This window comes from Artemia franciscana, chromosome 9 (genome assembly GCF_032884065.1).
Source record: "Artemia franciscana chromosome 9, ASM3288406v1, whole genome shotgun sequence".
NCBI classification, from domain to species: domain Eukaryota; kingdom Metazoa; phylum Arthropoda; class Branchiopoda; order Anostraca; family Artemiidae; genus Artemia; species Artemia franciscana.
Genome location: NC_088871.1, coordinates 10709553 through 10730451, shown reverse-complemented (window position 1 = coordinate 10730451; position 20899 = coordinate 10709553). Strand labels below are relative to the sequence as shown.

At 36.8% G+C, this 20899-nt stretch overlaps 1 protein-coding gene across 2 annotated transcripts in view; it reads left to right on the top strand.

Annotated features, from left to right (window-relative positions):
- LOC136030987 (extracellular sulfatase Sulf-1-like) overlaps window positions 1–20899 on the top strand; it is a 181330-nt gene that overhangs the window by 56033 nt on the left and 104398 nt on the right. For both annotated transcript variants that reach the window (XM_065710144.1, XM_065710145.1), the window contains exons 6-7: window positions 5795–5970; window positions 14571–14684. In XM_065710144.1, the coding sequence (XP_065566216.1) occupies window positions 5795–5970; window positions 14571–14684 (290 nt within the window). The remainder of the gene's footprint in view (window positions 1–5794; window positions 5971–14570; window positions 14685–20899) is intronic.

The window sequence follows — 20899 nt, the reverse complement described above, 5'->3', positions numbered from 1 at the left end:
CATCTTAAGAACGGGTGACCGGATCTTAATGAAATTTAATATTTAGAAGGAACTCATGTCTCAGAGCTCTTATTTCAAATCCTGACCAGATCTGTTGAGATTGGGGGGAGTTGGAGGGGGAAACCGGAAGTCTTGGAAAACGCTTATAAATGTCGTAGATTCGTGATTGACGTAACCGGACTGGATCCGCTCTCTTTGGGGGAGTTAAGGGGTGGGATTCAGTGCTTTGGCGAGTTTGGTGCTTCTGGACGTGCTAAGGCGATGAAAATTGGTAGGTGTGTCAGGGAGCTGCACAAATTGACTTGATAAAGTCTTTTTCCCTGATTCGACCATCTGGGGGGCTGAAGGGAGAGGAAAAATTAGAAAACTTGAGGTATTTTTGACTTACGAGTGGGTGATCGGATCTCAATGAATTTTGACATTTAGAAGGACCTCGTGACTCAGAGCACTTATTTTTAATCCCGGCCGGCATTAAGCCTCTGATTTTCCTTTTAAAGCAATTTATTGATTCTTAAATTTTGCTAGAGCTCATGCCATATGAGCTCTTGGCTCTTCTGACTTCGTCACAAGTGCCATACGAGCTTTTAGCTCTGTTCAAAGATGTTATCCAGCGCAGAATCGTTACAATTGATGATTTCGAAGTTGTTTTGATTATGGTTTGTCTGCACTAACAGTAAAAATAAATTAAAAGCTATAATGAGTGTTAATTTTGTTTTTCTTAATCATTCGGCTATCGGACTGGTTAATGCTAGGAATTATTTTTGGCAATTATTATTTGTTAAGGGATAAGTGAAAAGTGTGGTTATGTCCTTTACCTTTGTCTTTCTTGTATGTTTATAGTTACTGTCCGCTGTGTAAACATTGGTATAGCATAGTAGCAATGCTACTGGGTAGTTTTCAAATTTGTTGGTAGATCTTGTCTGAAAATACCATTTTTACATATAAAAAACATCTTTTCCTCAAAGAAAACTGTCAAAAATAAGGGTACTTATCGGTTATATAATAGACACTATAAAATTCCGACACAAGAAGCTCGTCAAGTAACTTCTTTATACTGTCGATCATTTGGATGGCAAAGATCAGATGGGATAGTAACCGGTTAGTTTGCTTTGACTAGTGATAGATAGCTAAGATCTGGGATTTGCCAGGGACCGAAGAACAGGCAATTATATTTCTCCAGGATAAGGGGTTGTTGCCGAAAACAAACAAAAAATTCGTCAATGGACACACATTTCTGCGTCCTGGGTACATAATTCTAAGTAGCAATTTTACAATTTTCATAATAAAGTATTATATTTTGTTTTATTTCATTAGCTTTATAAAAAGTTTGGGCTATATATTTGCACATTAGGGGGGGGGGTTGGGGTATAACATATATTAAATACAGCAATGGTTAGTTTACGCATTTATACATGCTATGCTTTACCCCCCCCCCCCTAATATGTAACTATATAGCAGAAATTTCTTTCTAAACTATTATATATTCATCATGTTTTGTTTCATTTCATTAGCATTAATCGAACTTCTCTTCCCGAGTGTCTATTATATAACCGATAAGTACCAACATAAATTGTGTTACAAAAGTATCGGCAGCTTTTGGAAATCTGTCGAATTCTGCTACTTGCAGCTCTGGAACTTTTTCCATGCCCGGTGGCTGTTACTTGGGTTTTTACTATTCGATCCAGTTTCGCCACTGGGGACAGTATGTTAATAGTGTTGTTATAATATCTACAGTATTACCAATAAAGGAATTAAACTCAATCTGAGTCAGTTAAAGAGTGTCACTCGTTTGACACCTTCAAAAAATTGTAAAAAATTCTTGACTTTTAAGTGACTTCCATTTTTTTTATCGTTTTTATGACACTTGATATTAACCAAGTGACATATAGTGATCGCAAATTCTGTCGGTCTGTCTGTCTGTCTGTCGGTCTATCGGTCCCGGTTTTGCTACTTTAGGCCCTTCCAGGTAAGCTAGGACGATGAAATTTGGCAGGCGTAACAGGGACCGGACCAGATTAAATTAGAAATAGATTAAATTAAATTAGATTATATTAATAAATTAAATTAATAAAAATAAATTAAACAGATTAAATTAGAAATCGTTTTCGCGAATTGACCATCTGGGGGGGGGGGGGGAGAGTGGGAGTCGGTTATTTCGGAAAAAATAGAAAAATGAAATATTTTTAACGTACGAACGGGTGATCAGATCTGAATGAAATTTGATGTTTTGAAGGATATCGTGTCTCAAAGCTCTTGTTTTAAATCCCGACCAGATCCGGTAACACTGTGGGGTGTTGGGGGGGGGACCTGAAATCTTGTAAAACGCTTAGAATGGAGGGATCGGGATGAAACTTGGTGGGAAAAATAAGCAGCAGTCCTAGATACGTGATTGACATAATCGATACGGATCTGCTCTGTTTGGGGGAGTTGGGGGGGGGGGGGGGTTGATTCGGAAAATTAGAAAAAATGAGGTATTTTTAACTAACGAAGGAGTGATCGGATCTTAATGAAATTTGAAGTTTGGAAGAATATCGTGTCTCAGAGCTCTTATTTTAAATCCCGACTGGATCCGGCGACATTCGGGGGAATTGAGAAGGGAACCTAAAATCTCGGAAAACGCTTAGAGTTGAGGGATCGGGATGAAACTTGGTGGGAAAAATAAGCACAAGTCCTAGATACGTGATTAGCATAACCGGAACGGATCCGCTCTCTTTGGGGGAGTTGGGTTGAGGGTTAATTCTGAAAATTAGAAAAAATGAGGTATTTTTAACTTACGAAGGAGTGATAGGATCTTAATGAAATTAGATTTTTGGAAGGGTATTGTGTTTCAGAGCTCTTATTTTAAGTCCCGACCGGATCCGGTGACTTCGAGGGGATTTGGGGGGAGGACCTAAAATCTTGGAAAATGCCTAGAGTGGAGCGATCGGGATGAAACTTGGTGGTAAAAATAATAATAAGCCCTAGATACGTGATTGAAATAACCGGAATGGATCCGCTCTCTTTGGGGGAGTTGGGGGAGGAGGGTCAATTATGAAAAATAAAAGAGGTATTTTTAACTTACGAAGGAGTGATCGGATCTTAATGAAATTTGATGTTTAGAAGGATACGGGGCCTCAGGGCTTTTATTTTAAATCCCAACCGGATCTGGTGAAAGGGAATTTGGGGGGGGGGGGAACCTCAAATCTTGGAAAACGCTTAGAGTGGAGGGATCGGGATGAAACTTGGTGGGAAAAATAAGCACACATTTTAGATGCGGGATTGACATTACCGGAACGAATCTGATCTCTTTGGGGGATTTGGGGGGGGGGAGAGAAGGGTTATTTCTAAAAAATTAAAAAAATAAGGCATTTTTGACTTACGAAAGAGTGATCATATCTTAATAAAATTTTATATTTAGAAGGACCTCGAAACTCAGCTCTCTTGTTTTAAATCCCGACCGGATCTAGTGTCATTAGGGGGGGGGGGTGGACCGGAAATCTGGGTAAACGCTCAAAGCGGAGAGATCAGGACGAAACTTGGTGGAAAGAACAAGCACAAGTCTAAGATAGGTGACTGACATAACCAAAGCGGATCCACTCTATTTGGTGGAGTTGGGGGGGAGGGTAATTCAGAAAAATTAGAAAAAATGAGGTATTTTTAACTTACGAACAGGTGATGATATCTTAATGAAATTTGATATCTAGAAGGATCTTGTGCTTTATAACTCTCGTTTTAAATCTCGACCAGATCCGGTGACATTGAAGGGAGATGGAGAGGGAAACCGGAATTCTTGGAAAACGTGAAAATCGAGGTATCTTACGAATGGGTGATCGGATCTTAATGAAACTTGATGTATAGAAGAATCTTATGTCTCAGAAGTTCCATTTTCAATTCGAATCGGATCCGGGGATACAGAGGGTTGGAGGGGCGAAACAGAAATCTTGGAAAACCCTTAGAGTGGAGACATCGGGATGAAATTTGATAGGAAGAGTAAGCACAAGTTATAGATACGAGATTGACATAATTGGTACGGATCCGTTCTCTTTGAGGGAGCTGGGGTTTCTTAATTTGGAAAAAATCAGAAAAATTGAGGTATTTTTAACTTAAGAACGGGTGACCGGATCTTAATGAAATTTGATATTTAGAAGCAACTCATGTCTCAGAGCTCTTATTTTAAATCCCGGCCAGATCTTTTGACATTGGGGGGAGTTGGAGGGGAAACCAGAAATCTTGGAAAACGCTTATTAATGTCGTAGATACGTGATTGACGTAACCGGACTGGATCTCCACTCATTGGGGTAGTTAGGTGGTGGGGTTCAGTGCTTTGGCGAGTTTGGTGCTTCTGGACGTGCTAGGACGATGAAAATTGGTAGGCGTGTCAGGGAGCTGCACAAATTGACTTGATAAAGTCGTTTTCCCCGATTCGACCATCTGGGGGGCTGAAGGGGGAGCAAAAATTAGAAAAATCATATTAAGTTACGAGTGGGTGATCGGATCTTAATGAAATTTGATATTTAGAAGAATCTCGTGACTCACAGCTCTTACTTTAAATCTCGACCGGGATTAACCCTCTGATTTTCCTTTTAAAGCAATCTATCGATTCTTAGAATTTTGCTAGAGCTCATACCATATGAACTCTTGTCTCTTGGCTCTTCCGACCTCGTCACAAGTGCCATATGAGCTCTTAGCTCTTGTTTTTTTATATTTCTATTTTTCCGCTATTTGGGGTAGAGATATCTGCGCCATGTTAGAAAATTATGTTGGTAGTTTGTCTTTCGCATGATATGGCTGCATTCTTAGCCATAGTGCCCTGCAGGGGGGGGGGGCATGATGAATTTTTTGGACTTTTTCATTGACAGTTTTGTTGAAGAAATTGTCTCTGAACTGAATCCTCCTAAAATGAAGCCAATTCTATTGAAATGTCACTCGATCTTAACAACAGTTACCTCTTATACTTCTACGAAGTCTGTATGATTGAAATAAGGTACAAAAAGGTCTTTTAAGGAAGGTGAGGAACTTTGCTAAGGATTGCTTTTAACAAAGGAACGACGTTTATTAAACTGGACTCAAGCTCTCCCTCCAGGCCTCCCTGATTATGCTGAGAGCAAAATTTGTTCCAATTGTCATGTCGGGATAGCTAACAACAGAATCGTCCACTTGATAGTTTTTTTGAATAATTTTTGAATAGTTTTTTTTTTGAATAACAAAAATTGATTTGCTGGATAACTGCATTGCTATTCTCCAGAAAAAAACCATAAAAGAATTCCAGTCATTTAATTTAAGATAAAAAATATGTTGGAAAGCAACTGGAGCTTTAGGGGGGGGGGGTTAGTTAGGCTTCGGTCTTTTCAAGTAGATAGAATATCTGTACCCATGAATCTATTTTAATTATTAATTCAATCGTTAATATATCTTGATATACTATTTTTTTTATAAAGATTTTTAATATATTATTGTAGACTAAATTATATTATGCTACTGCAGTATTCCTACACTATAATACCATATAATAACATTAATTACTAATAATATTAATGCCAAAATAATACTAACAACAGTAAAATTGTACTAAAATATCTTAAAATAGTGAAAAAATATATTATAATACAAAATATAATACACTATAATACAAAATATAGTAAATAGTAAATATTGTAAAATAATGAAGTATAGTAGTGTAGTGAAAAATATTAATAAAAAAAACATCCGTAAAATAATACTAATATTACAAGAAATAATACTAATATGATAATAATGTAATATGCTATACTTTAATACAATGTATCGTATTTTTAGAAAATAGACTATTTTTTAGATATATAAAGAACTCAAGGCAGTTGGAGAGCTAGATAATACATATATGTTTTACACATCAGACCACGGCTATCACTTGGGACAATTTGGTCTCGTCAAGGGGAAATCATTCCCATTTGAGTTCGATATTCGAGTCCCGTTAATTGTACGAGGCCCAGGAATCAAGCCAAATTCAAAGTAAGTAGCATGCTGTTTTTTTGTCGTTGTTGTTTATTTGTTTGTTTTTCTTCCTGTGAAAATTTTATGGAATTGCGATGTTTTAAGACATCGTATTCACATACAATTTTTAATCAACTGCTTATGTGATCAGTCTCACGGATGCTGTTACAATTGATGTAACATATTTTAAACGGAGGAGTTCGTACATAGAATGGTAGTTGTCGGTTCACCATTACAAATCCTCGTGCACTACCACTCCCCGTGTATTGCCATGCGCTGTGGTCGACCATTCTCACCGGCAATAGTGAGGGGAAGAGGAGATCAGGTTGCTAGTAGATTGCCCACTGAGAGCATTGCCTTTGGGGCAATTAAAAATTTCTGGTATACTTTTTATTTTGAAAAATGTAAGAGTTTTGAATTTCTACTTTACAAAAATATTTCTTGAAATTTAGTGTACCATAAGTTGAACTATCTTTGTAAAGTCAAAGCTATGTTTTTATGCACTGGTAACTTGTGCATAACGTAGTGAGGGGAAGAGGAGATGAGGTTGCCAGTATATTGCCCACTGAGAGCGTTGCCTTTAGGGCTATTAAAAATTTGTTGTATATTTTTACTTTGAAAAATGTATGAGTTCCGAATTTCTACTTTGCTTAAACATTTCTTGAAATTTAGTGTACCATAAGTTCAACTATCTTTGTAAAGTCTTTTTATTTTGAAAAATGTAAGAGTTTCGAATTTCTACTTTACTAAAACATTTTTTTAAATTTAGTGTAGCCTACCATAAGTTAAACTATCTTTGTAAAGTCGTTTTATTTTGAAAAATATAAGAGTTTTGAATTTCTACTTTATTAAAACATTTCTTTAAATTTGGTGTAGCCTACCATAAGTTGAACTATCTTTGTAAAGTCTTTTTATTTTTTGAAAAATGTAAGAGTGTCGAATTTCTACTTTACTAAAACATTTCTTTAAATTTAGTGTAGCCTACCATAAGTTGAACTATCTTTGTAAAGTCTTTTTATTTTGAAAAATGTATCGAATTTCTGCTTTACTAAAACATTTCTTTAAATTTAGTGTAGCCTACCATAAGTTGAACTATCTTTGTAAAGTCTTTTTATTTTGAAAAATGTCGAATTTCTACTTTACTAAAACATTTCTTTAAATTTAGTGTAGCCTACCATAAGTTAAACTATCTCTGTAAAGTCTTTTTATTTTGTAAAATGTCGAATTTCTACTTTACTAAAACATTTCTTTAAATTTAGTGTAGCCTACCATAAGTTAAACTATCTTTGTAAAGTTTTTTTATTTTGAAAAATGTATCGAATTTCTGCTTTACTAAACCATTTCTTTAAATCTAGTGTACCATAAGTTGAACTATCTTTGTAAAGTTAAAGCTGTGTTTTACGCACTGGTAACGTGTTTATTACTTTATGCCAATTTTAAGTCTAATACAATAAATGGATAATTTAAAAAGAACTTCAAGCATCATGTACGTATTTCTTTTATTTAAACAAATACGGGCTATTCTTTTTGGTAATATCTTTCATAGGCAGCACAATAGCGCTGCCTAAGTAAAGAAAGACGTTGGCACAATGTATTATTTATTTGTTGCACTTGCCCGTCGGCCAAGTGCCATATAGCGATCGCAATTTCTGTCGGATACTTGACACTTCTAGATACTTGATTGACGTAACCAGACCGGATCTGATCTCTTGTCACAAGTGCCATATTAGCTCTTGGATCTTGTTCATAGACCAAGGAACTTCATATCGAAGCAGTTGTCGTAAAAACTTCAAAAAAAGGCTCATTCGATCGAAAATTGAAAGGGCTAGGGCCCTTTTTAATAGACAGAAGTGATTGGAGGGCAACAAACCCCCTCCCACTCTCACCATTTCCCAAAACACGTCCATCAAAATTTTGAGATGTGTATTTTGTTCAATGTGGTTGAAAAGTCCAGAAAATTATTTATTTGAGGATGACAACCCCCCCCCCCCACCCCACATCTTTTAGGGAAAACGTTGTAAGTTATGCACTGGGGGCATATAAAGTTTTTATATTGATAACTTAAAAAAAGGTTTTTGTAGAAAGTGCCTTCAAAAAGGCCCTATTCGATTGGAAATTGAAAGGGCTAGTGCCCTTTTATTAGTCAAAAGGGATCGGAAGGCAAATTCCCTCCCCCCACGCCAATCGTTTCCCTAAACACTCAACCAAAATTCTGAGATAGCGATTTTGTTCAGCGTAGTTGAAAGGCCCGGAAATTATTTATTCGAGGATGACAAATCACTCCCAGCCCTAAGGACAAGGGTCGTAAGATATGCCCTGGGGGCATATGAGGCTTTTATAGAAAGCGGGGTCACATTAACTTCGGAGGGCGCTCATTTGATTGGTAAGCAGAAGCTCTAGTGTTCTTTTTAGAGTCAAGTGATCGAAGCCCAGAACCTGGGGGTAAGAGTTGTAAGCTATACCTCAGGGGCATTTAAGGTTTTTGTGGAAGGGATGGTTGTATAAACTTTCGAGGAGGATCATTTGGTTGAAAATTGGAAGTTCTAATTCCCTTTTAAGAGTCAAAAGTTGGAGGGCAGCACGCTTCCTCCCCCCGACTACCCTTCATTACCAAACGAATAAGATTTAATTGTGAGCTCCCCAGTGCCGGGGGGAGAGGATAGCAAGTCATGTCCTAGGAGCGTATAAAGTTTTTTATGGAAAGGGTGGTCGTATAAACTTCAGATTTGGCTCTTTTGATTTGAAATTAGAAGTCAGAGTGCCCTTTGAAAGAGTCAAAAGTTATTTAGAAGCAACGAGCCCCCCCCCACGCTCATGATTTCCCCAAAGACATCCAATCAAAATTTGGAGATAACAATTTTGTTCATTGTAGGTGAAGGGTCCGAAAATTTTGTCTTTGAGGAAGACAACCCCACTACCATAGCTCTCAGAGGAAGGATTGTAAGTTTTTTCCCGGGGGCACGTGAGGTTTTAATAGAAAGGGTGGTCGTCTATACTTCAGAGAGGACTCATTGAATTGGTAATCTGAATTTCTAGCGCCCTGTTTTAGACTCAAAGTGATCACAGGGCAGCTACTCCCCTACCGTAACATACCGGTTTTTCCTGAAATACATCGAGTAAAAAATTTTGAGACAGTCATTTTATTCAAAATAGTCCAAAGATCATATAACAAGGTTTTTAGGGCTGATACAAACCATTAGAGCTGTGGGGTAAGGGCTATATGCTGTGCTGTAGGGCATTTAAAGCTTTAATGTAAGGGATGGTTGTTTAACATTAGAAGAGGCTCATTTGGATGAAAATTTCTTTAAAGAGAGTCCTTAAAGGGAAAGATTAATTGACCAAAAGGCAATATGTGCACACTACTGCTAATACTACTCCTACTGCAATATTTACTAGTTCTACTACCACTATTACTATTGATCCAACTACTACTTCTAAAGTATTTTTAGTAATTTCAACTATTTATTCTACGGCTTTTGTGATTCTGGGGTCATTCTTAATGAATTGGGACAAAATTTAAGCTTTAGTGTAAAGATCGAGGTACTGACGAGGGGGTAACCTCCTCATATATGTAATAAAAACATGAGAATACAAAAGTTCGTTACGTAAGCTAATTTATAAGTTACGTATATCTTTTACTATTAAAAACATTCGTAAAAAATTAAAAGTTCTAGTTGCCTTTTTAAGTAACCAAAAAATCGGAGGGCAACTAGGCCTCCTCCCCCGCTCCTTTTCTCAAAATCATTCGATCAAAACTATGAGAAAGTCATTTAGCCAAAAAAACTACAAATATGCAAATTTCGTTTTAATTATTCCTCTGCGGAGAGCCAAAATCAAAACACGCATTGATTCAAAAACGTTCAGAAATTAAATAAAAAAAACAAGTGTTTTTAACTGAAAGTAAGAAACGACATTAAAACGTAAAACGAACAGAAATTACTTCGTATATGATAGGGGCTACATCCTCATCAACGCCCCGCTCTTTACGCTAATGTTTTTTACTGTTTTAAAAAGGAGAGTTGAGAGAAAGAGTTAAACTTTAGCGTAAAGAGCGGGGCGTTGATGAGGAAGCAGCCCTTTTCATGTACAAAGTAATTTCTGTTCGTTTTAAGTTTTAATGTCGCTTCTTACTTTCAGTTAAAAAACTTGTTTTTTTTGCATTTAATCACTTGAAAGGACAGAATAATATTGAATCTGACCGAATTATTGTCCATTGTGGGACATCCAAATGAAATTTCCATAAATTAGTCTTTAGATATATACAGTAGTAAACTAGATCTTGGAAGTCAAGGTTTCTGAATGTAGCACGTGTATGTGACTACCATTTAGGAATTTTGGCTTATCATGTTAGAATTATTTGACTCCAGGCTCGGATAGATGTTCACACAGGAGCAATATTTGCTTGTCACCGCAACTGAGCTGCTAAGTTCTTTTTAAGACAATTTATTGAGTTTAAAAATTTCAAGTGCTATGGAGCAACTCAGCAATCTTCCTTCCCTTTTTTTTTACTCAAGTTTTTTCTATACAACCTGCGTAAACATAACGGCAACTGAAGCTGCTCATTATTACAATTAATAAAAATTTTCCATCCCAACAATTTATCTCTTTGAATCTAGATTAAGTGCCGTGACTTTTTTTTATGATGATGGATCTTTCCATACAGTTCATTGTTTCTTTTTGGTTTTTTGATTTTTAGAATGAGCTAGTGAGAGATTGATTATCTTCTCTTTCAGCTATTTTTTATTTATTTGTTGTTGTTGTTGTTGTCTTTCCAGCAACTAACTGGCATATCTGGCCATCCCGCTATGAATACTTTTTGGTATCTTTTGAATTATGCTTGTAATAACACTGAACAAACTGTTGCAGCAACCGTGAGTTTTGGATCATACTTGCTGAGCAACACATGCGCCTATTTCTCACAAGAAAAGACTTGTATACTCCAGTTCACTTTACCTTTTGCCATAGACTCAAGCAACTTCAAAAATAATTTTTATGTAAAAGAAGCAATGATGGCACATCTACCAAGTTTCTGTTTCGATTACCCACGCTATGACCCTTGAAGACTCCTTGCGGTTACCAATCCTCCGGTTGTTTTATGGTTTTTGGTTACGCGCATCTTAATCGAAGAATTAAATTACAGCTTAAAATGTATTTGATTTTTGATTTTAACAGTAAAAACAGTATAAACTATTGGACCTACCCTTTCTAAAGCTGTAACTAAAATTTTCACTGCTAGTCTCGGCCAAATATAATGAAATCCAATAACCCTTTGTGATGGAGACGGATAGCAAGAATATAGTCTCCCCCACACAAAGGTTGTGTTGAGCACGGACATGCAAAACCATAATTGTAGCTTTTGATCAAGTTCGGCTGCATAAATTCCACCAACCCACCATGTAATTAGAATGATGACAAAAGACTTCGAAATCCAATCTTTCGCCTATGAGCTTAGCTTCTACCCCACACCGAGTTTTCTTTAGATCTGACGTCGGCTTCTGGTAGATATCCTTGTGACAAAAATTTAGGAACCTCCTTACCTCCTTCACGAGCGAATTAGAATCAGTTCGGGATTCTTAAAAGGTATAGGTTACCTATCAGGGGAGTATTTGCACCCCTCCCTAACCTCTCCCTCTTGTGTTTTGAAAAAAGACCTTTTTGGTATTTTTATTTAAGTATGCCTTTTCATATTTTTTTTTATCTAAAAATTGGAAGAAGTGATAAACATAACCCTCCCCCTAGATTTTGAAAAATACATTTTGCTCCCTTCTGCTGCATTGTCGTGAATTGGTGCAACTGATAGATAGATAGGACATCAACTGTTATGTTAACTAACGTTGGCTGAAATCCTGCAATCATGCTGTAGATACCCCTGATGAATAGAATTCAAGTTTCAGTACCACCACCACCCCATCCCACCGAATTTAGATTTGTTCTGCACCCTCAAAAGACACAACTAGAACATAAGATATAGCCTGTCATGAAATTCAATTTAGTTAAACAAGCTTATCTGGTAGATTTTCAAGCACCCAGACAAGATAAGATTTTATTGAGACAAAATTTTAGGGCACCCTGTCCGCTTAGGAAGTCTGATGGGCTCTGTATTCTGAAAAGATGCAGTATGGAAATTAGACCTCATTTTCCATCAACTTTCAAAGGAATCTGACCACTCGTCCATGTAAACGTCTTAATTGCAAGTATTTAGATCCTCTACCCAGTTCCCCATAGAGGTAGGATTGGGTCTCATCTGAAATAGCACCAGTAAGACAGAAACTCTTGTTTACAACCAAGGTTTTATTTATATCTGGGGGTCCTTTGTGGTAGCTATTGTAAAGACAAGAATAGAGGAATGTCCTTCCTCAGCAATCTCCCAGTGAAGTATGGACCCCCAAAAGGCGATAACGATAGAGTTGGGTTGGTGTTGTTGAATTCCATTTTTACTAGAAAGTTTGTAGCAGAGGGGAGAGTGGTTAGAGGGGCTATGTGTCTATTTTGGTCCTCCAGCTACAGATTGAAAGTACTTTTATGATTTCAGTTCAAGACACATATCTGCTAAAATTTGATGGTAGGACAAGATTGGTGTTGTGGAAAAGACCGCTGTTCTTTTCAGTTGAAAGAAGTTGCAGTGTGTATACCATTCTGCTAAAGTTTAATGATAGTGTTGGGTTGATGTTGTTGAAAGTCATTTTTACTAGAAAGTTGATAGCAGATGGGTGAGTGGTTAGAGGTTCTGTGTGTCTATTTTGGTCCTTCAACTATATAGATTGAAAGTCATTCTATGATTTTAGCTCAAGGAAGGCACGATGAGTGTACTTCTCTGCTAAAAGTTGATGGTAGAAAAAGATTGTTGTTGTAGAAAAGGCCATTGGTCTTTTCTGTTCAAAGAAAATGCAGTCTATATACCATTCTGCTAAAATTTAACGATAGAATTGAGTTGGTTTTGTTGAAAGTCATTTTTACTAGAAAGTTTTGTAGCAGAGGGGAGAGTGGTTGGAGGGGCTATGTGTCTATTTTGGTCCTCTTACTATGCAGATTGAAAGTCCTTTTATGATTTCAGTTCAAGGAAGGTACAATATGTGTACCTTTCTGCTAAAATTTGATTGTTGGACAAGATCGGTTCAACTGAAAAGACCGCTGATCTTTTCAGTTGAAAGAAGGTGCAGTGTGTATACCATTTTGCTAAAGTTTAATGATAGTGTTGGGTTGGTGTTGTTGAAAGTCATTTTTACAAGAAAGTTGGTAGCAGATGGGTGAGTGGTTAGAGGTGCTATGTGTCTTTTTTGGTCCTTCAATTATACAGATTCAAAGTCATTTTATGATTTCAGCTCAAGGAAGGCACGATGACTGTACTTCTCTGCTAAAAATTGACGGTAGGAAAAGATTGTTGTTGTAGAATAAGGCCATTGGTCTTTTCAGTTCAAAGAAGGTGCAGTCGGTATACCATTCTGCTAAAATTTAACGATAGAGTTGAGTTGGTTTTGTTGAAAGTCATTTTTAATAGAAAGTTTTGTAGCAGAGGGGAGAGTGGTTGGAGGGGCTATGTGTCTATTTTGGTCCTCTAACTATGCTGATTGAAAGTCCTTTTATGATTTCAGTTCAAGGAAGGTATAATGTGTGTACCTTTCTGCTAAAACTTGATGGTAGGACAAGATTCGTTCAACTGAAAAGACCACTGGTCTTTTCAGTTGAAAGAAGGTGCAGTGTGTATACCATTTTGCTAAAGTTTAATGATAGTTTTGGGATTGTGTTGTTGAAAGTCATTTTTATTAGAAAGTTAGTAGCAGATTGTTGAGTGGTTTCAGGGACTATGTGTCTTTTTTGGTCCTTTAACTATACAGACTGAAAGTCATTCTATGATTTCAGTCCAAAGAAGGTACAACATGTATGCCTTTCTGCTAAAATTTAATGGTAGGGCAAGGTTGGTGTTGTTAAAGAAATCACTGGTCCATTTTGGTTTTAGCTTGTTTTTCACCGGTTCGAGACTTAGCTCATCTTCAAACGGAGTCAGGACTCAACTCGTTATCACACCAAATTAACCCATGGTCTTTACCCACCTTCTTGCCTACCTTTCTGCTAAAAATTTGATGGTGTGGGGGATGGGGAGGAGTATAGGGTGTTTTGACTTGATTTTTACCTTCAATAATATAGATACAAATTTTTTACATGCTTTTGGTTTCAACAAGGTGGAATACGCCCACCTTTTCTACTACCATGTATTCGCGAAGTATGGGCCAGTTGCATAATTAGGCGCCATCACCCTTTGCGCTGCCTGGGTCATATCCCACTCGTCCCTGTGTGTACATTTTTGGGTTCTTTGATCATTCTGAGTGAAATTGATATTCCGAAATTTCGACCCGATACCATGGAACTTCCCTTAGGGTATTAAAGAGCACGGGAAAGGATCTGATTGTACTTAAATTATTCTCGACATTCTATAGCTGCCCATTCTGTTCAATGTGACCGGAAAACAAAAAGTAATGCGTACACTGCCCTTTAGTTAGTCAACCCTACTGCGTTGCCCAGGACTATCGATCAATATCTGAATTTACAGTTTTTCTGTGTAAATTTTTTTTTTTTACTATTTCCATTTTTAATCCTATTTTTTTTTGGTTTTTATATAGGATATTGAACATAGTTGGAAATATTGATCTGGCTCCGACATTCCTAGATATCGCAGGCATACCTCAGCCAAGCCACATGGACGGAAATTCGTTTCGGAGATTTCTTAGAAAAAAGTAAGTTTTCTTGCATCAAAATACGTTCAAATTTTTTCTTTCTGTTTATTTTCTTTACCTTATTTTTTCTTTTGGTTCCGCGGATCCCTGTTTTCAAATTTTACAACAAAGAAAAAGCGTCGTAAATCCTTCCCATAAACTGGAATTATGAAAAAAAGATGATGAAATAAATGATGAATAAGCACATTAATTAACATTTAAATGGAAGGGATGACTTGTTCTCTTCCTTTCTCCGAGAAAGCTTTCTAATGTCGACGATGGGATATTTGGTATAAGGCCTAGCCAAAGTCCAAGCACTTAACTCCCTAGTCAATTCTTTTTCTTAGGCGGCAATTCGGTCAAATACAAGGTATCAGTTTTCTTCGTCCCTTCAACTAAACAAACATAAGAAGGTTGAACTTAAGGGGTTTCTCTGTCAAAATTACGATTAGGTGCAGGTTATCCTTAGCAATTCTTCTTGTAATTATTTATACAATATAATTTTTATATGTATTTATTAACCGGCAGTTCTATGTCTGCACGCTACTTATTCTCTAGACTCTGTTTGAACAGGTTACAACTAACTAATACTTGACTGAATCGCTCCTGAACAATCCGAGTGGTTAGTTCCTTGGTTTAATTTATGCATTCTCACACTCTCCGATTTCAGCTGGATGTAGTCTTGAGGGGAATTTTTTGACTTCGGAACACAAATATGTAAAGTATTTGAAGGGACTGCAGTCAGGAAGTATATATTATAGAAATAAGTTTCTAATTGTTGAATAGAAAACTTTTGCTCTATTTTTTGATACCCCACAACAACAGTGTCAAGTATAGCAATCTAGAATGCAAATCCGAAACAGGTTTTATAATTATTTTTAAATTATAAAAAAAATAATTGTCGGCTTTAAGATTTGATTAGATCAAAATATTCACCAGATTTTTTTTATTTCCATTGACATAAAAACCGTCGAAATCACTAATTCAGGAACGTCAGGCAAACTCCAAATGTTTGACATGGGAGGAATAGGAAGATTCCTTGAGAGTGCGTCCTGCCATAATATGATAAGTTTGCTTTTCACGATACAGCCACAATTTAAAAATTTGGAATATGTTTTTCTTTTTTTTATATGTCTAATATGCATCTGAATCAAATTGAAACAAAGAATTCTTCAGAATAGGGATAAACTGAACTTTTGTAGCTAGTCTAGAACATAAATCATGCACCAATTTTATATTCGCTTTCAGTTTAACTGCAGTCATATTGATCCCATTTGTTTTACGATATATAAATGATGAAGTACTGGAATTTCGCATTTCCAGTACTTCTTTTTCTTTTTTTATAGCACAGTTAACACAATAAAGAAAGACAGCAAACTCGCAGTAAAAACTAAAAAGGAGAGATTTTTTCTAAGCCATGAAATTTTCCAAGGAAAACTTTTCTAAACCAAGGAAAAGGCCCGAAGCTTTTAAAAGTAAAATTTTAGGATAATTTTTTATCAGTTAGCCGTGTCTATGTAGGATAACTTTATTTTTGGTATAGTGAAATGTGGATTTCACTATATGTGGATATGTGGATTGTTCATGCCCCCCTTTGTTTAACAGCCTCTTTGCGATGACATCTCTTTTCAGTTACTATGGTACTCTTCTATTGTATTTCAGATAAAATGTTCTCGTTGTAGGCTTTGTTCCACATAGTTTACAAGGGATGAAACTTGTTGTTGTATACTGCTAGCAAAGTTTAAAAGCCTTACCGCAGCGAACCCATGATCCACAACTTTTACTTACACCTAACACCGCTTAGCTGGTGACTAATGATCGAACCATGCTATAGGATTTCACTACCAACAATACATTCCGTGCATTATGAGCCAAGTTATCAAACAGTTCGTGATAACGAACTGTAGTAAGGAGCGATCCGGCTCAATAGTAACCAAAACTCTAAAAAATGAAATTTTAATACCAATAGTTACTTAAAAAGAATTCTATTTTTATGCTGATTCTAAATATATAAGTTTAATCAAGTTTAGTTTTACCCATCAAAAGTTACGAGCCTGAGAAAATTTGCCTTATTTTAGAAAAACAGGGGGAAACACCCCCTAAAAGTCAAAGTATCTTAACGAAAATCACACCATCAGATTCAGCGTATCACAGAACACTACTGTAGAAGTTTCAAGCTCCTATCTACAAAAATGTGGAATTTTGTATTTTTACACAGAAGACAGATCACGGATGTGTGTTTATTTGTTGTTTTTTTCCCAGGGGTGATCGTATCGATCCATTGGTCCTAGAATTTCGTGAGAAGGCTCATTCTAACGGAAATCAAAAGTTCTAGTGCCCTTTTTAAGTGACCAAAAGATAGAGGGCACCTAGGCCCCCTCCCACGCTTATTTTTTCCCCGAAGTCACTGGATCAAAATTTTGAGATAGCCATTTTGTTCAGCATAGTCGAAGAACCTAATAATTATGTCTTTAGGGACGACTGAGTTCCCCGCAGTCCTCGAGGGAGGGGCTGCAAGTTACAAACTTTGACCATTTTTTACATATAGTAATGGTTATCGGGACGTTTTCAGGGGGACGTTTTCACGTTAAAGGGGTGTTGTGGGGGGTTACGTGGAAGGATCTTTCCTTGGAGAAATTTATCATAAGGGAAGAAAATTTCCATGGATTTTCTAGCATTATAAGAAAAAACAATGAGAAAATAAATAAAAAAAAGTTTTTTCAGGTGGAAGTAAGGAGCAGCATTAAAACCTAAAACGAAATTATTACATATATAAGGGGGTTTGTCTCCTCCACAATACGTCACTCTTTACGCTGAAGTATTTTTTTTTAGTAATTTCAACTATTTATTCTACGACCTTTGTGATTCAGGGTTCATTCTTAAAGAATTGGGACCAAATTGAAGCTTAATCGTAAAGAGCGAGGTCTTGACGAGGGGGAGAACCCCCTCATATACAAAAAATATACAAATATAGAATTTTGTTACGTAAGTTAATTTGTAAGTTACGTAAGTTAATTCGTAAGTTACGGATATTTATTACTAACAAAAATGTTCCTAAAAAAAGTTCTAGTTGCCTTTTTAATTGTGAGGTAGCCAAAATCAAAACATGCATGAATTAAAAAAAGTTCAGAAATTAAATTAAAAAAAACAAGTTTTCTAACTGCAAGTAAGGAGCGACATTAAAACTTAAAACGAACGGAAATTATTCCGTATATGAAAGGGGTTGTCCTCTCCTCAACGCCTCGCTCTTTACGCTAAAGTTTGGCTCTTTCTCACTACTCCTTTTTAGAACAATGAAGAACTTTAGCGTAAAGAGCTTGCTGTTGAGGAGGGGACAACCCCTTTCATATAAGGAATATTTTCTGTTCGTTTTTAGTTTTAATGTCGCTCCTTACTTGCAGTTAAAAACTTGTTTTTTATTTATTTAATTAATTATAAGGATTGGCGTGTATATTTGTGGAAGAAGTAGTTAAAAAAATTCATTGAAGTTTTCCTATCCTACAGTAGCGGAAATAAAATTTTATCCTCTTACTTTTAAGTTTTGGTTAATTTTGTCGTAGAATAGCTACTCGTTAGTTGGGTCGTTTGAAGAGCTAGAGTTCTGCCCAAACACACTGTAGTTACATTTGCCAATAAATACAAAATAATATACTGCCACAGCAGCAATCGCGCAACCTGTGTCTTTCTTTTTTTTTGTTCAGCTATGTTCCAGTTTCATGCTTAATTTCCACTATTGACTAGCTTGAGGCATATTATTTTTGAAATCATAAAACACGGAAGCTTTGAACAGCGATTTTCCCATTTGTAACCTGACGAAAAATACAAAGACATAGTATTGCTAGAAAATATGTTTAAACAAATTAGTGTTGATATAGGTTTTTCAAGTGTAGTTCTTGCTATTGCTGATGCGTATGTTGGAGGTTGAAATTAAAGAAGAATGCGGATCGTTCATAAATCTTGGCTTTTTATCAACAGATGTGGCTATAGTTTGGTGAATACGTTTAAAAGAAATAGCACTGATCAAAGAAAAGGAAGAATCTGTATGTAAATATGAAATGAACTGCTCTTAAATTAAATTCAGTGTCTTCTATAAAGAGAAGATCAATATATTAGTATGCTTCAGTGTCTTATGTCTTGTGCCCTGTCTCGCAATATAAATAACTGCTGCAGACTAAACGCTCTTTGAATTTTCTTGGATACACAGGGATTCAGTCAAGGTTACCACCCCTAGTGATTTGTCACTATTTTTAGTGATTTTTTATGTTGCCCAAAGAAAAAAAATCACTAAATCAGCCAAAAATTTCTAAAATCCAGTGATTTTTCTCACCGGGTGGCAACCCTCGGTCCATATTGAGCCGAGGTTGCACTAAAGCAGCATGGATGTTAGAAGTACAAAGTTTTAAGATGAGAAATTTGTGTCTTTGAAGTTCATCCAGTTTTTAGTTTTTATGGCACTTGGTATTAAGCAAGTGACATATAGCAATCGCAAATTCTGTCGGTCTGTCTGTCTGTCTGTCGGTCCCGGTTTTGCTACTTTAGGCACTTCCAGGTAAGCTAGGACGATGAAATTTGGCAGGCGTATCAGGGACCGGACCAGATTAAATTAGAAATACTCGTTTTCGCGATTTTACCATCTGGGGGGGGGAGTGGGGGGGCCGTTAATTCGAAAGAATAGAAAAAATTAAGTATTTTAACTTACGAACTGTTGATCAGATCTTAATGAAATTTGATGTTTGGAAGGATATCGTGTCTCAGAGCTATTATTTTAAATCTCGACCGGATCTGGTGACATTGGTGGGGAGTTGGGAGGGGGGAACCTAAAATCTTGGAAAACACTTAGAGTGGAGGGATCGGGATGAAACTTGGTGGGAAAATAAGCACAAGTCCTAGATACATGATTGACATAACCGGAAGGGATCCGCTCTCTTTGGGGTAGTTTGGGGGGGATTAATTCTGAAAAATTAGAAAAAATGAGGTATTTTTAACTTACGCACGGGTGATCGGATCTCTGTGAAATTTGATGTTTAGAAGGATATCGTGTCTTAGAGCTCTTATTTTAAATCCTGACCGGATCTGGTGACATTGGGGGGGGGGGGAGTTGGGAGGGGGGAACCTAAAACTTGGAAAACATTTAGAGTGGAGGGATCGGGATGAAACTTGGTGGGAAAAATAAACACAAGTCCTAGATACATGATTGATATAAACGGAACGGATACGCTCTCTTTGGGGTAGTTGGGGGGGGGGTTATTTCTGAAAAATTAGAAAAATGAGGTATTTCTTACTTACGAAGGAGTGATCGGATCATCATGAAACTTCATATTTAGAAGGACCTTGTAACTCAGATCTCTTATTTTAAATCTCAACCGGATCCAGTGTCATTGGGGGGGGGCGGATATCTTAGTAAATACTTAAAGCGGAGAGATCAGGATGAAACTGGATGGGAAGAATAAAAACCTGTCTAAGATACGTGACTGACATAACCGGACTGGATCTGCTCTCTTTGGTGGAGCTGGGGGGGGGGGGGTAATTTGGAAAAATGAGGTATTTGTAACTTACGAAAGGGTGACGTAATCTTAATGAAATTTGATATTGAGAAGGATCTTGTGCTTTAAAGCTCTAATTTTAAATTCCGACCAGATCCCGTGACATTGGGGGAGTTTGAGGGGGAAACTGGAATTCTTGGAAAACGTGAAAATTGGGGTATTTTTATCTTACGAATAGGTGATCGGATCTTAATGAAATTTGATATCTAGAAGGAATTCATGTCTCAGAGCTCTTATTTCAAATCCCGACCAGATCTTTTGACATTGGGGGAGTTGGAGGGGGAAATCTGGGAAAAAACTTGGAGTGGAGGAATCGGGATGACGCTTGGTGGATAGAATAAGCAAATGTCTTTGATACGTGTTTAACGTAACCGTACCGGATTCGCTCTCTCTGGGGTAGTTGGGGGGAGAGGTTCAGTGATTTGGCGAGTTTTGTGCTTCTGGACGTGCTAGTACGATGAAAATTGGTAGGTGTGTCAGGGAGCTGCACAAATTGTCTTGATAAAGTCGTTTTCCCAGACTCGACCATCTGCGGGGCTAAAGGGAGAGGAAAAATTAGAAAAATTAGGTATTTATAACTTACGAGTGGGTGATCAGATCTTAATAAATTTTTATATTTAGAAGGACATCAGAGCTCTTATTTTAAATCCCTACCGGCATTAAGCCTCTGATTTTCCTTTTAAATCAATCTTT